Source organism: Tiliqua scincoides, chromosome 11 (genome assembly GCF_035046505.1).
Source record: "Tiliqua scincoides isolate rTilSci1 chromosome 11, rTilSci1.hap2, whole genome shotgun sequence".
Classification (NCBI taxonomy): domain Eukaryota; kingdom Metazoa; phylum Chordata; class Lepidosauria; order Squamata; family Scincidae; genus Tiliqua; species Tiliqua scincoides.
In genome coordinates this window covers 4,880,757-4,892,728 of record NC_089831.1, presented here as the reverse complement: position 1 = coordinate 4,892,728, position 11,972 = coordinate 4,880,757, and the positions used below count along the sequence as shown (strand labels likewise).

Here is an 11,972-nt window from a genome sequence, read left to right as displayed (position 1 = left end):
AAGGTGATGTTCAACTGGGCCTCCAGGCAGAGGGAATTCTGAGGTTGCAACCAAAAGTATCCAGTCACTGTTCCCCATCAACTGCACCTCTGAAGAAGGGGAAACATGGAACAGAACCATAGCTGATGACTGAAATGACGTGCATTTACGTGAGGAGAGAGGTGGTCTCTTCAACATCCTGGTCCCAAGTCGTTCAGAGCATTAAAAGCCCTTCTTGTAAGTCATATGTAACTCAGCTGCTCGCTTGCATCTCATGAGCTCCAATATAAGGAGAGGCCTCTATTAAAGCCAAAGCAGCTGTTCACCCAGGGAAGAAAGGGTTACAGGGCTCTTGTCCTATGGCTCTGGCCAACATTGCTGGCGCTTCGCAAACGTTCCTCAATTCAGAAGGAATCCTGATGGTACTTGGGTCAGGATCATGACCCAGGCAAGCAAGAACGACACTTCTGTGTGTAAAGCCAAAATGGTGTCATGGTTACTTAGACTTGGAAGATCCAGGCTCAAATCCCCGCTCAGCCATGAAACTTCCTTGGTGACCTCGGGCCAGTCATTCTCTCAGCCTCACTGCCCTCACAGGGTTGTTGTGAGGACAAAAGGAGGGGAGGACCCCAGTATGCCACCTTGAGCTCCTTGGAAGAAAAGCGATATAAAAATGTGACAAACAAATAATTAAGTGGCCACGTATGGACAACACTCCCAGCTTCAGAGAAGAAAAATTCCATTTGCAAAACCAGACCTCCAAAATGGCTCAACATAATTTATTATTTTTTTATGTTAAAATGTACAGAGTTCTTTTGAAAGTACTTGCTAGAAAGGGGGGAGGGAAAAAGTGATATTACATACAAGGAGAGGAAGGGAGGCCGGCCGGCCCAGGAGCGCATGACATGGAGAATTACAAAGGGTTTTTTTATCATCCAGGCACCCCTTCCCCTTTTTAAGCTTACAAGTCACCAAGAACAAAGTACAAAGAAGTTACAAAACAGGAAAAGCAAATATAAACAGACAGGAATAGACGCGGCTTCATTTTGTACATGCGGCTTTAGAGGCATCTGAGCTCTAATCACACACTCTAGACATCTCTTTAAAGAGAATTTTCATCTTTCTTAAAATAGTCTTTAATATTCTACAACAAAGATAAAAAATTTTAAAGATGGAATGAAATGAAAAAGCTCTTTTCTTTTTTAAAAGGCATCAAAGTCACTAACAGTGAGTGTTTTTTTTTTTAATTTCTTTTAGAAGATTACCCAAGTTTTATTTTGCTAAAAATACATTATTATTATTTCTTTTTCTTAAACAGAAGTGGAAAAAAAATGACAGGTACCAATATTAACTGTGTTGGATATTTTTTTTTTTTATAATATAGAAAAGAACGTCGGTTCTCTACAATAGTTCTACAGTCACAAAGGTTTTGTGGAAAAAAGGGAGCTGCCCGATTGATTTTTAAAAAACCATACAAAAAACCCCAAACTGAAAAAGGTAACAGCAGACGGAAAAGAAAAAATTAAATGAATTCACGGCCTCGTTCCAACAGCTTTGCCTTGGACACCCCAACAAACCCACCCCCCACCCACCTGCAACCTGGAAGCTATTCCAGAACAGATTAGTTGGGAAGGGGGAGGGGGCACACCAAGGGTCGCCTTTCGACACAGATAAGGTGAGCCTGGATCCATAGATATATACAAGGACATGGGTCCTAACACAGCCTTGCACACTTGCTCAAGAACTAAGAGAAAAACACGTGGGCTGGAAGCCCCTGGGATTTCACCTTTCCCCCCCCTTATTAGGCTCAACAGTATAGAGGAAGTCCATTTCAGTGCAGCTGAACCCCCCTCCCCCCTCCCAACTGCCTTTCAGGTTTCTTTGAGAAAGGAAAAAAAAGAAAAAAATTCTTTACACATCTAAGTCGATCTAAGTGCGTTTGTAGCTCTACAGGAATATACAGAGTAAACTTTACATTAGAAGGATAAGCTACATTTCTCCCCCTCCTCGTGGTTGGTTGAGGGTGTGCCCGCAGGCCTGGAGTCCCACTTGCCGTGACCAGATGGGTGGAAGAACACAGCATGGACCTGTCCTGCCCTGTACTGCCTCCCTGCTGCCTGCTCTCCTACCCCTCTTGCTCCCATAGGTGAGAAAACACCCCATCAGGAAAATCTGGCAAAGTGTTGAAGCAGTGATGGCACTCACAAGAAAGAGGTGTGTCCTGCTCTAAGCAGCATATCTGCAAGAAAGGATAGGGAGGCTTCTTGGTGGCTGTTTTTAAAACATGCACTGCAGCTCTCTACTGGAAGAACCTCTGGCCAGAGCTCATGGAACTGCAGCCCCTACAGTACAGCCACAGGTTTGGTGCTCAGACTTCTGGCTAGATGTGTGGCAGTCCATGAGTCCCACCTTCCTTGTTAAAAGCTATGCAAAACTTGTTCTTAACGTGCTGCTGACTGGTCTGACTCATTCTATCTGCGCTGGGTGTGTGAAATGGGCACACTTGCAAAAAAAAAAATTACACTTAAACCGTATTTCAGTTCATCTGGAGAGAGAGAGAGAGAGAGGACAGGGGTGGAAGAACAAACCGTTCAGAGTTTCCATTTCTGGGAAAGTGGTAAAAGTGGCTTTGTCAGGATGGGAGAGTTGGCTGTGGACTCCATGTCCTATCCTCAGTTGCCACATCAGAGCCCAATTAGTGGGACCGAAGTAGGAAACAGAAGGTGGGCCCGGGGGGGGGGAGAATTTGACCTTTCAGAGATAGGGCCATTTTAGGAGCTGTGCACAAGAGGAGAGAATGTGGGGGGGGGGAGAGAACATGTTGTCCGAAAGCAAGAGAAAATGACCATTTTACAAGCACTCTGCCCAGGTGGTCGGAAAAAGTAAGGCTCTTTTTCTGAAAATATGATGCAAGGATAATAATTGTGTATGCTTTTAATCCCCTCCCAAGAGGGGGAAAACATAAATGAAACCCCAAAGCCCATTTTAAAAATGGATTTGAACTGTGAAGCATTTCGGGATTGTGAAAGAAAACAAAGACCTCAAAAGAAACAGAAGAACCCCACAAAAACATGAAGAGAATAAAGACCAGGCCCCCTAAAAATCAAAATAAAATAAACCAAAAAGGGAACAAAACCCTCATCTAAGATCTACAGCAATATTTAACTGGAAAAAGGTCCATCGTCTCTGGTTTGTCAGTATAAAAGCTTCCTTTATTTATAGAGAGATTTCAGTTTTTCTGTTTTGTTTTCAAAGACCGCAAGGCGTTTCTCTTGCTCATCTTCTCATGTAGGGTCCATTGAGAGACTGCTTGGGCACCCCAGCAGCGTTCATGTAGCTGTGATGGGAGGGGCCAGTGTACATCATGTTCCCGTGAGGGTTTGGCTGCATAGGCTGCTGGGGATAGGCCTGGCTCCCCATCATTCCCATTTGCATCTGCATAGGATACTGGGCTGTCTGGTTCATGTAGGCAGGGTTGCTATGGTAGCTGCTGTTCATCATGGGCTGGGTCATCCGGTAGCTGTTCATAGCGTTCAGGGTGTTCATGTTCATGGAGTTGACATTGTACGGGGCAGCCGGCATCAGGTTCACCCCCATGTTCATGCCGCGCTGGACGGCCAATGCGCGGGGACCCGCCTGCATGGCAACGGCCGGAGGGCTGCGGCCATAGAGCTGCTGCTGGTGACCGGCTGCCGAGGGCAGCGGGGCCGACTTGGAGCGGATGGAGATGTGCCCCTTGACTGGCATCTGCCCCTGCAGCCGCTGTGTGTGGGGGATGCCAATGTTGGTGGTCGGCATGTTGCACTGGAGGAGGGGCGAGGCCAGGTTCATGGTGGTGGACGCCAGGTTGGGCGGGGGCGTCATGGTGGCTTGTGCTTGGGGCGTTCCGGCCAGTGGGTGAGACGGAGCCAGCTGGGCCAGGCCGGTGTTGGACAAAGACACGCTGGTTGCATAGGACGTCACAGCAGGAGAATGGCTGTAAGGCATGGCGTGGGGGTCCATAATGGTGTTGGTGAGCTGCTGCAACTTGGCTAAACTGAAAGTGGCAGAGGGCTGGGAGTAGCTGCCGGCCCCAAAGTCCCCTGGAATCCGCTCGTAGATGCTGATGTTGCCGGCGCTGCTGGACTCTGGGATCTCCATGATCATGGGGGCCGGGGTGAAGCTGTTGTTCATGCTGCACTGGGACAGGGGGGGCTGCTGCTGCTGCTGCTGCTGCTGCGCTGGAGGTGGGGGCTGCGGCTGCTGGGCCTGGGCCTGGGGCTGCGGGGGCTGTGCCGCCGGTTGCTGGTTGCTAGGGGGCCTTTCGACCACACAGCTCTGGGGCGACTTGATATTGCAGTTGGTGGCTGGCTGGACACTGCCCTGGGGCATCATGCTGCAGCTGCTGCCCATGCTGGCCATCTGCTGGGTGACAACGCAGCTGTTCTGGGTGAGGCTGCTGGAGGAGGACAGCCCGCTGTACGAGCAGCTGCTCTGGGAGGAGTTGTTCCCGCAGATGCTGCCCCCCATGGTGGAGTCGTAGCTGCTGGGGTTCTCGTAGTTCTCTGTGGTGCTCTCAATGCTGCCCAGGTCACTGAAGCCACTGTCCACCACCTGCTGGGAGTGGTCCGAGACAGAAGGCACATCCATCATGGGGCTGGTCTCCATGTTCTGCATAGACGGGGCGGAGAGGGCGCCTTGCTCGGGGCTGATCTGGGCATAGCTGCTCTCCAGGGCGCTAGGCACGCTGGGGCTGCTGACTGAGCGCACGGACTGGCTGGGGTGGGACTGGACCGAGGAGATGGGGCTGTTGTGGTCCGAGGCCTGGCAGTCCTCCACCATCGACATCGGGGGGTCCTCCTCAGCCTGGGTGTAGTTCTGCAGGTTCTGGCAGGCCGCCAGGGTCTCCTCGCAGTCCTGGTAGGCCACCTCGTGCTCGTGGTTCTCCTCCTCCTGCGTCAGGGACTGCACCGCCTGGACGGTCTCCAGGTCCAGCTCACTGTGTGGGAGCGGCTCCTCCTCCTTCAGCTCAATGAGCCCTTCCTTCTGCGGCTGCTCTTCCTCTTGGTCATCCTCGGAGGCAGGGACGGGGTCTGAGGCCACCGATGTCTCGTGGGACGCCTGCTCCTCCTCCGAGTCAGCCTCTGCCTCACTTTTGTTCTTGGTGTCATCTTCCCTACCGCCCTGTGTGCTTGTTTCTAAAAAAGGCTCCTGGACTTCCGGTTCTTCTTTCAGCCCCTCCTTTCCCATCTGCTCTTCCAGTTCCTCCTTCTTTGCAGACTCCACCTGGCCACTGTCGTCCTCTTCGTCGTCGGCATCATGGTCTTCGTTCTGATTCGCTGCTGTGCCAACTTCCTCCTCCTCCTCCTCCTCCTGGTCGCGCTCAGGCTCCTCCACCTCCTGCGGCTCTTCCTCGGACTGCCTCTGCTGCTCCTCCAGGCCTTGCAGCTTCTCTGCCTCTTCCTCCATATCTGGCTCCTTAACCTCTGCAGCTGGGCTGCTGCTGCTCTCCACTGGGGAAGCTGCTCTCATTTCCCTGGCTGGGGCATCCTCCTCCTCCTCCTCCTCCCCCAGCTCCCCCACTTCCGCAGGCCCATCATCTTCCTTCCGGTCCTCAGAAACTGGCAGAAGCTCCTCGGGCTCCTCAGTAGGCTCCTCCTCCTCCTGCACTTTGGGCTTACGTCCTGGCTTGGAAGGGGCTTCCACAGGCTCAGTCACCTCCTCCTCTGCAGCAGGAACAAGGACCTTCCCTCGCTTCAGCTTGAAGCCTGGCTTGCGGCCGGGCCTCTTCTTCCAATGGATGGGCTTGCGGCTCTTGCCCTTAGGCCAGCCCTTCTTCTTCTTCATAGGGGTGGACGTGTCTGGCTGGAGCGGGGAATCTTTCGCTTCACATTTTCTCAGCACAGAGACTGGCTTCAAGGTTGGAGAGCCTGAACAAGGAGGAAAAAACAAAGGTTATTAAGCGGCTGGACCAGAAAACCCCCTCTTGCCAGGCTGCCAGCCCATGGAAGAATTTGCAGCTGATCCATCATTTGCCTTTTTCAATCACATTTCAATACATGTGCAAATTCTCCAAACCACAATGCAGCTGCTTCACCCAGATGCTGAAACAAACACAAAAGAACAGGCAATTTAATTCATCACTCATTATTCCTATGAAAGGGCAGGCTGCCTGCTCCCTCTGTCACAGGAAGAGAAACCATTTCCAGAAGCCAACCATCGTTAACTGACAACATGCACCTAATCAGAAGGGCCTTGGGGGGTGCAATATCTATGCTGGGCTACTGTAGTAAACCCATTTAATTTTTTTAAAGTATTTCCCATATTTGCCAGACTCCAGAATGGCTGCAATCTGCCGCTCCTCATTTCATATAGTTTGGTATTCCTTAAACCCTGGCATCCTGGCAGGGCCCAGCAGGCCTGACTCAACACCACAAGACTGAAACCGGTCCGTCGTGGACAAATTGAGCTTTAGCCTCTTGCTCCACTGATTACTCAAGTCTGCAGTCCAACATGCTCTCAGAACACTCACTGGCCTTCAGATGCCCAAGGCAGAATTGTAGGAAATGTGCTGCACCACTGAGCACACTTTGGCAACAGTGGTCCAACTTCTCCCAGTTCTGAGACTTAACCATCCTGTGCCTCTCTACAGGACCAGTGTATTACCTGTTCCAGCACAGACAGGAGGAGGCTGTGGAGCCTCTGAACACAGGCAGAAAAGCCCATGGGCTTGGTGGCAGCAAAGGGGCAAGCTGGCCTCCCAGGGGGTGTCTTCTCATCCTCTGTACCAGTAGGACAGAAATTAAACTATGCCAAGGCACAGAGGGCTGTGTAAGCTCTATCACACTTTCATCTTTTTTTGTGGCACACTTGACAAGAAGCTTGGCCTCCAATGATACAGCCTGCTTCAGACATCCATCAAAATGCTTCACATGATCTCTGTAAGCTGTAAAAACAGACCTGCAAGGTAGGTAGGTGTTACTCTCTATGATTTAAGGGAGTGGAAGAAGCACAAATCGTTTCAGTGTTCCAGAAACATAATCACCAGGTAGACTGTCCCCAATCACAGGGGCAGCTACAACCAAAAACCTGTTGCTAATTCTACCAAGGACTGTGGAAAAGCTGCCTACAGAAAGTCAAACCAGTTCCCACCCACTCCAGGTGGGTCTTCCCATACACTGCAACCCCACTGATTCAACCTACATGAATTAATCTTCTAGGTGGTGGTAAAAGTCTACCTGGGGGAGAATTCAACATGAAGCAGCTCTGAATGTTTTATAAAACGTTAAGAAGAGGGGGGAAAAGTATTCTAGTATTACAGTCAAATATTTTATTGTAATCAACACCTTTGCATGTGCGAGTTTGTGTTACATTTAATAAAATGTAACAGTTGCCTAATTGGATACTACAGAACTACTCAGTTTAATAGATGTGTTTTAAAAAGCACCTGAGCTTAGTGACTGCACTTTAGGGGGTTGAATTAAAGAAGGGCACAAAGGCATGTTGGGGCAGGTCAAGACACTTCAGTCTAGACCTTCAGAAAGACCAACTTCCCAGGGTTGTTCTCACTGGAGAGACAGAACTCCTGCCTTGCGCAACTGAACAGTTGTAAGATAAAAAGCCTCCTGGATGAATCAGTGGGAAACACAACTGTCTAATTATGGCTTGTAAACAGATGAGCTGAGGATTACAGAGTCGGTTAATAGCTAACAAAGATAAAAGAAGTAGGCGCAGGGGTAGACATGAAAGTTGCTTATAATATGCAGTGGTCTGAATGGTGTCGCTTTCTACCAAGCGCCAAAGCCTGCTTTCACAATCTAATAATAATGAAGCAAACTGATATAGCATAGTGATTAAGAGACTGACAGTGCAATCCTAACTAGCCTCTCTGCCAACACAGCCGCTGTTGCACCAGCTGAGAATGTAGCAAAGTGCCATAAAGCATGTTTGCAGCATCCAAGAGTAGCAGCGCCAGCGAAGAGGCCTGGTCACCTGCTGACGCTATATCTAGAAGGATGGCTGCCAGCAAACAGTTGCGCCAGGTGGCGGAGGGTGGATTGGAGGCAGGGGGCACTTCTGGGAAGGGGGAGAGTGGAACAGGGGTGGAATTGACAGAGTAGGCCCCTGCTGCACCCTTTCCTCCCCTCCAAGTCTGAACGCCCTACACAGGATTGCTTGGACTTGTGCCAGCTAAATAGCTGGCACAGATTTGAGCAGCCCCTTTGGGCAAGCTAGGGTGTTAGGGCAAAGGAAAAAATATCCTCTTTACCCTGAGGAGACCTCCAGCCTGCTCGAGAGCTGTGAAGGACACAGCGGAGGCCATGCAGGATTGGGCTACGAGTTGCAAATCAGGACCTTTCCTGGTTTGACTCTTGCCTCTGTCATGAACTCACTAGGTGGCCTTAAGAGAAGCCATCCCCTCTCGCAGCCTCAGTCTTCCCTGTCTGCAATACAGGAATAATACTTTCTTATCTTACAAAGTTATAATAAGCATTATATCAGAGTTTAAGAGACGTATTTCTATGATGGTCACAAATGGTTGATATGTGGCAGCAAGGCCTGGTTGGTCGCGGTTAGAGGTGAACTGACTCATGTATCCCTCCATCCAATCTTTTGTTTTATACTGCTTGGATTTTAAATATGCCAATAAAGGTTTCTTGTATCTTGTATCATTATATCAGAGTAATACATGTGAAGCGCTTGCAGACTCAGAAACCACTGTGTAAATATTAAGTATTCCTGTTCCCCAATGAGAGCCTACACAGCCCTTTGATCGTGTACTTAATGGACTGTGCAATGGGACACACACACACACACACACCATAATCTGCCTTTTTCTATATCACCCAATAAAACAGGAGCATGCATTTAGCCTGTACACTGCTTACACACACATTTCGTTCATGTCAGTTTTTCAGTGGGTAGTTGAAACTACCAGTCAGAATTCTATTCCCTGCCACCTGTTCCATCTCCTTTAAACAAAGGGACCCTTCTGTCTATGAGGCAATAAACACCTTGGCCCATCTCTCTCGCCTATCAGAGAACAAGGAACTGGGTTTTTTTTTCTGCTCTCCCAAGTAAAATGGGTTTCCCCAGTCCCACCAGCAATATCTTCTCCTCCCCAACCCTTTATTCTAATTCTTAGAGTCCAGGGAAAATGCCCAGCTACTTTCCTTGCCCACCTCTTCCACCTTCTTGATGGCTACACCTCTCACATCTGGCTCCTCCCAAAGTCTGAGGACACACAAGCCTGAATGCGCCAACACAGTCTGGATGTGTCAGGTGGGTACCACTGGCTGAGAGTGGGATTGAAAAGCTGGCTTGCCAGAGTGCTGCTACCACAATCTGACCCCAAAAGCAGCCCACTAACATCCTTAAGGACAAGAACACTTAACAAAAGCAGCACAGCTTTGCAAAACATACCACTGGCATCATCAGACTCATCCTCTCCACCTTGCTGAGATTCTCGCTTTGAAGAGGGTCTGTGCAAGAGGGAGTCCTGTGGGGAGAGGCGGCGAATGTATCCTCTGGGAAACAGCTTACTTTCCTCTTCCTCATCCTCCTCATCCTCCATCTCAAAGGTGGGTTCCAACTGAGGCATGGGCCTTTCCGAGTCAGAGTCCTCAAAAGGCTCGTCCAGGACCTCTGTCGTTTCAGAGATGGTTTCAGTCACGACGCTGCTGTTGTGATATTTCCGTTTCCGAACCCGCCTCCTTCGGGGAATGGGCTTCTGCATGGGACAGGCAAAACACAGTGACAAAGGATGAAACGCAGAAAATGTAAAACACAGTATATTCCAAAGTTATGTGCACTCTATGCATAAACATGAAATCCAACATGCTCAAAATACTTTCCATATTCTTCTTATTTTAAAAAGTTTCTGGGCCTCAACACCACAGAAATACAGATGTCCCCCCAGTATTCATAGATCCAATATCCATTGTTTCAGTTATCCACGGACGCTGAGGATACCAAACACGTTAAAGTTAAAAACAGAGCCCCCAGTAACTTGCCCTTGTCTCGGCCCAGCTTGTATGACCCAGAAGAGGCTGGAAGAAGCCAAAGAGGCTGCCTGGAGCCCTGCAAATGCAGTGAAAGTGCTGTGCAACCATTGGGCAAGTTACTGGGGGCTTTATTTAACTTTATGTTTAGAGTGGGTCCCCATTATCTGAGGTTACCAATATCCATTGGGGGGGGGGGTTTGGACCGGAACCACCACAGATACCAGGGCACGCCTGTATATTTGCAATCATGTGATCACTATACACAACAGGTAGGGAGGCCGTAGTCGGGAGGCAGTCCTGAGCAGCTCCATTGTTCTTTTTCCAAAAGAAAGGCTACTGATAATATTTTCTTCAATTCCAGTTTCAATATAAATGGACCTTCCATCCAACATTTTTAAAACCTAAAGCTTTAACTGCAAAAATGATGCAGGCATGCAAAATAGCTTTATTTTCATCATTTATTCCGAGAACATTTTTTAAAATACTTCATTTCATCTACATCTGTCAGCCCTATTGACTTCATGGATTTGAACCATCAACAGTGTCACCCTGTCCCACCAAAGAGCTATTTTTTTTTTTAATTTACAGCGCAAGACTCAATGCAGACTGATAACCTGCCAACCATTAAAATAAAAAATGGTACTGAACCAACTGTAAAGACCAGCTAAAATAAACTGATGTATGTTTCATGTTTTCATTAAGACTCCTTTTTAGGAGCTAATTTAAGTGTGTTGTTAAACATAAATACAATGGCCGCTACAACTGGAGAGAGAGCACAAGCATGACTCTTTTAGAACGTACTCCTCATTATACAACAACAAAACAAAAAAAAGTACTGTGTGTAGAGGTCATGATTCCCCAAAAGCACAGAATATAGTACAGTGGGCCTGCCTTATAGTACAGTGGGCCCTGAGTGGGCTCAGCATCTACAGATATGAATACCTGCAGACGCCAAGCCTGCAGCTGGAGGGCTTCAGAGGACATCCCAGATGCAACCAAAGGCACTTCCAGTTCACACTGGCAACTTCTGATCACATCCAAAGGTGTTCTGAGGTGCAGAGAGGCCATGGACAACCTCCAGAAGGCCAGGCACAGCCCCCAGGTAAGTAACTGTGGCGCCACATGAGCCCCTCCACAGATTTCATTATCCACTGAATTCGGTATCGGGGGGCGGGAATGTCCTGGAATAGATTCCCCACAGATACCGAGTGCCCACCCTATTGACTGAAGCATTCAGTTTCATGAAAATCTCTGCTTCTGTTAAAAAATGTTTCCAGATGCTATAGGTCTGAAAGCAAGCTGGAAAGTCTCAGAATTCAGAAAGATGGCTGGACAAGACTTCAGCACCCCGGTGGGACTTCAGCGCCCTGCATGTCCCCTTGCCCCTTCCATTACACAGTAACTAGCAAACACAGGGCAAAACACTAAGCAAATCCACAGGATTTGTACAGGTCACGGAATCCAGCTTTTCTTGGTGCAAAACTGCAAATGTGCCTTACTTTTTAATGCAAACGCAGTCCTGAGCACAATCCCACAGACACCTGGAAGCCTACAGGCTCAACAGCCTCCCAGTTGGCATAACGATGACATTCTCTATAGCCAAAAAGAAAACTAGCAGTGGCACAAAAAAGGACTTTTCAATGGTGCTGGTGGCTTATCTTTGGAACCATCTCCCCCAAAAGATCTACTGACAACATTTAGGCTCCAGAGTAACTTCGTAATGGTGTTAAATGGATTGCACTGCTCTTTTTCGATTTTGAGGATTTGGCTTTTTTTTTTTAAAAAAAAAATGCTGTTTCCTGACTCCCCCATTTTATTTTCAGGACTACTTTAGTATTTTAACTGTTCCATTTACTAGTCTGCAGTTTTAGGAATGCCTCTTGGGCTATATATGTGTAGAAATGTAAACACGTGTCTTAAATAAAATGTTTTCATGGCAACCCCTGCCCAGTTGGTCTGGGGAATTTTTCGATTGCAGCCCAGAGCTGCAGGACAAGATGCGGGGGTAGG

The 11,972-nt window shown here is 48.5% G+C and overlaps 1 protein-coding gene across 1 annotated transcript in view; it reads right to left on the bottom strand.

Annotated features, from left to right (window-relative positions):
* Positions 1–737: 737 nt before the first annotated feature.
* Positions 738–11,972, bottom strand: part of KAT6A (lysine acetyltransferase 6A) — a 75,196-nt gene continuing 63,961 nt past the window's right edge. The window contains exons 16-17 of the mRNA XM_066639320.1: positions 9,382–9,688; positions 738–5,888 (exon numbers count right to left, since the gene is read on the bottom strand). Of these exons, the coding sequence (XP_066495417.1) occupies positions 3,256–5,888; positions 9,382–9,688 (2,940 nt within the window). The 3' untranslated portion in view covers positions 738–3,255. The remainder of the gene's footprint in view (positions 5,889–9,381; positions 9,689–11,972) is intronic.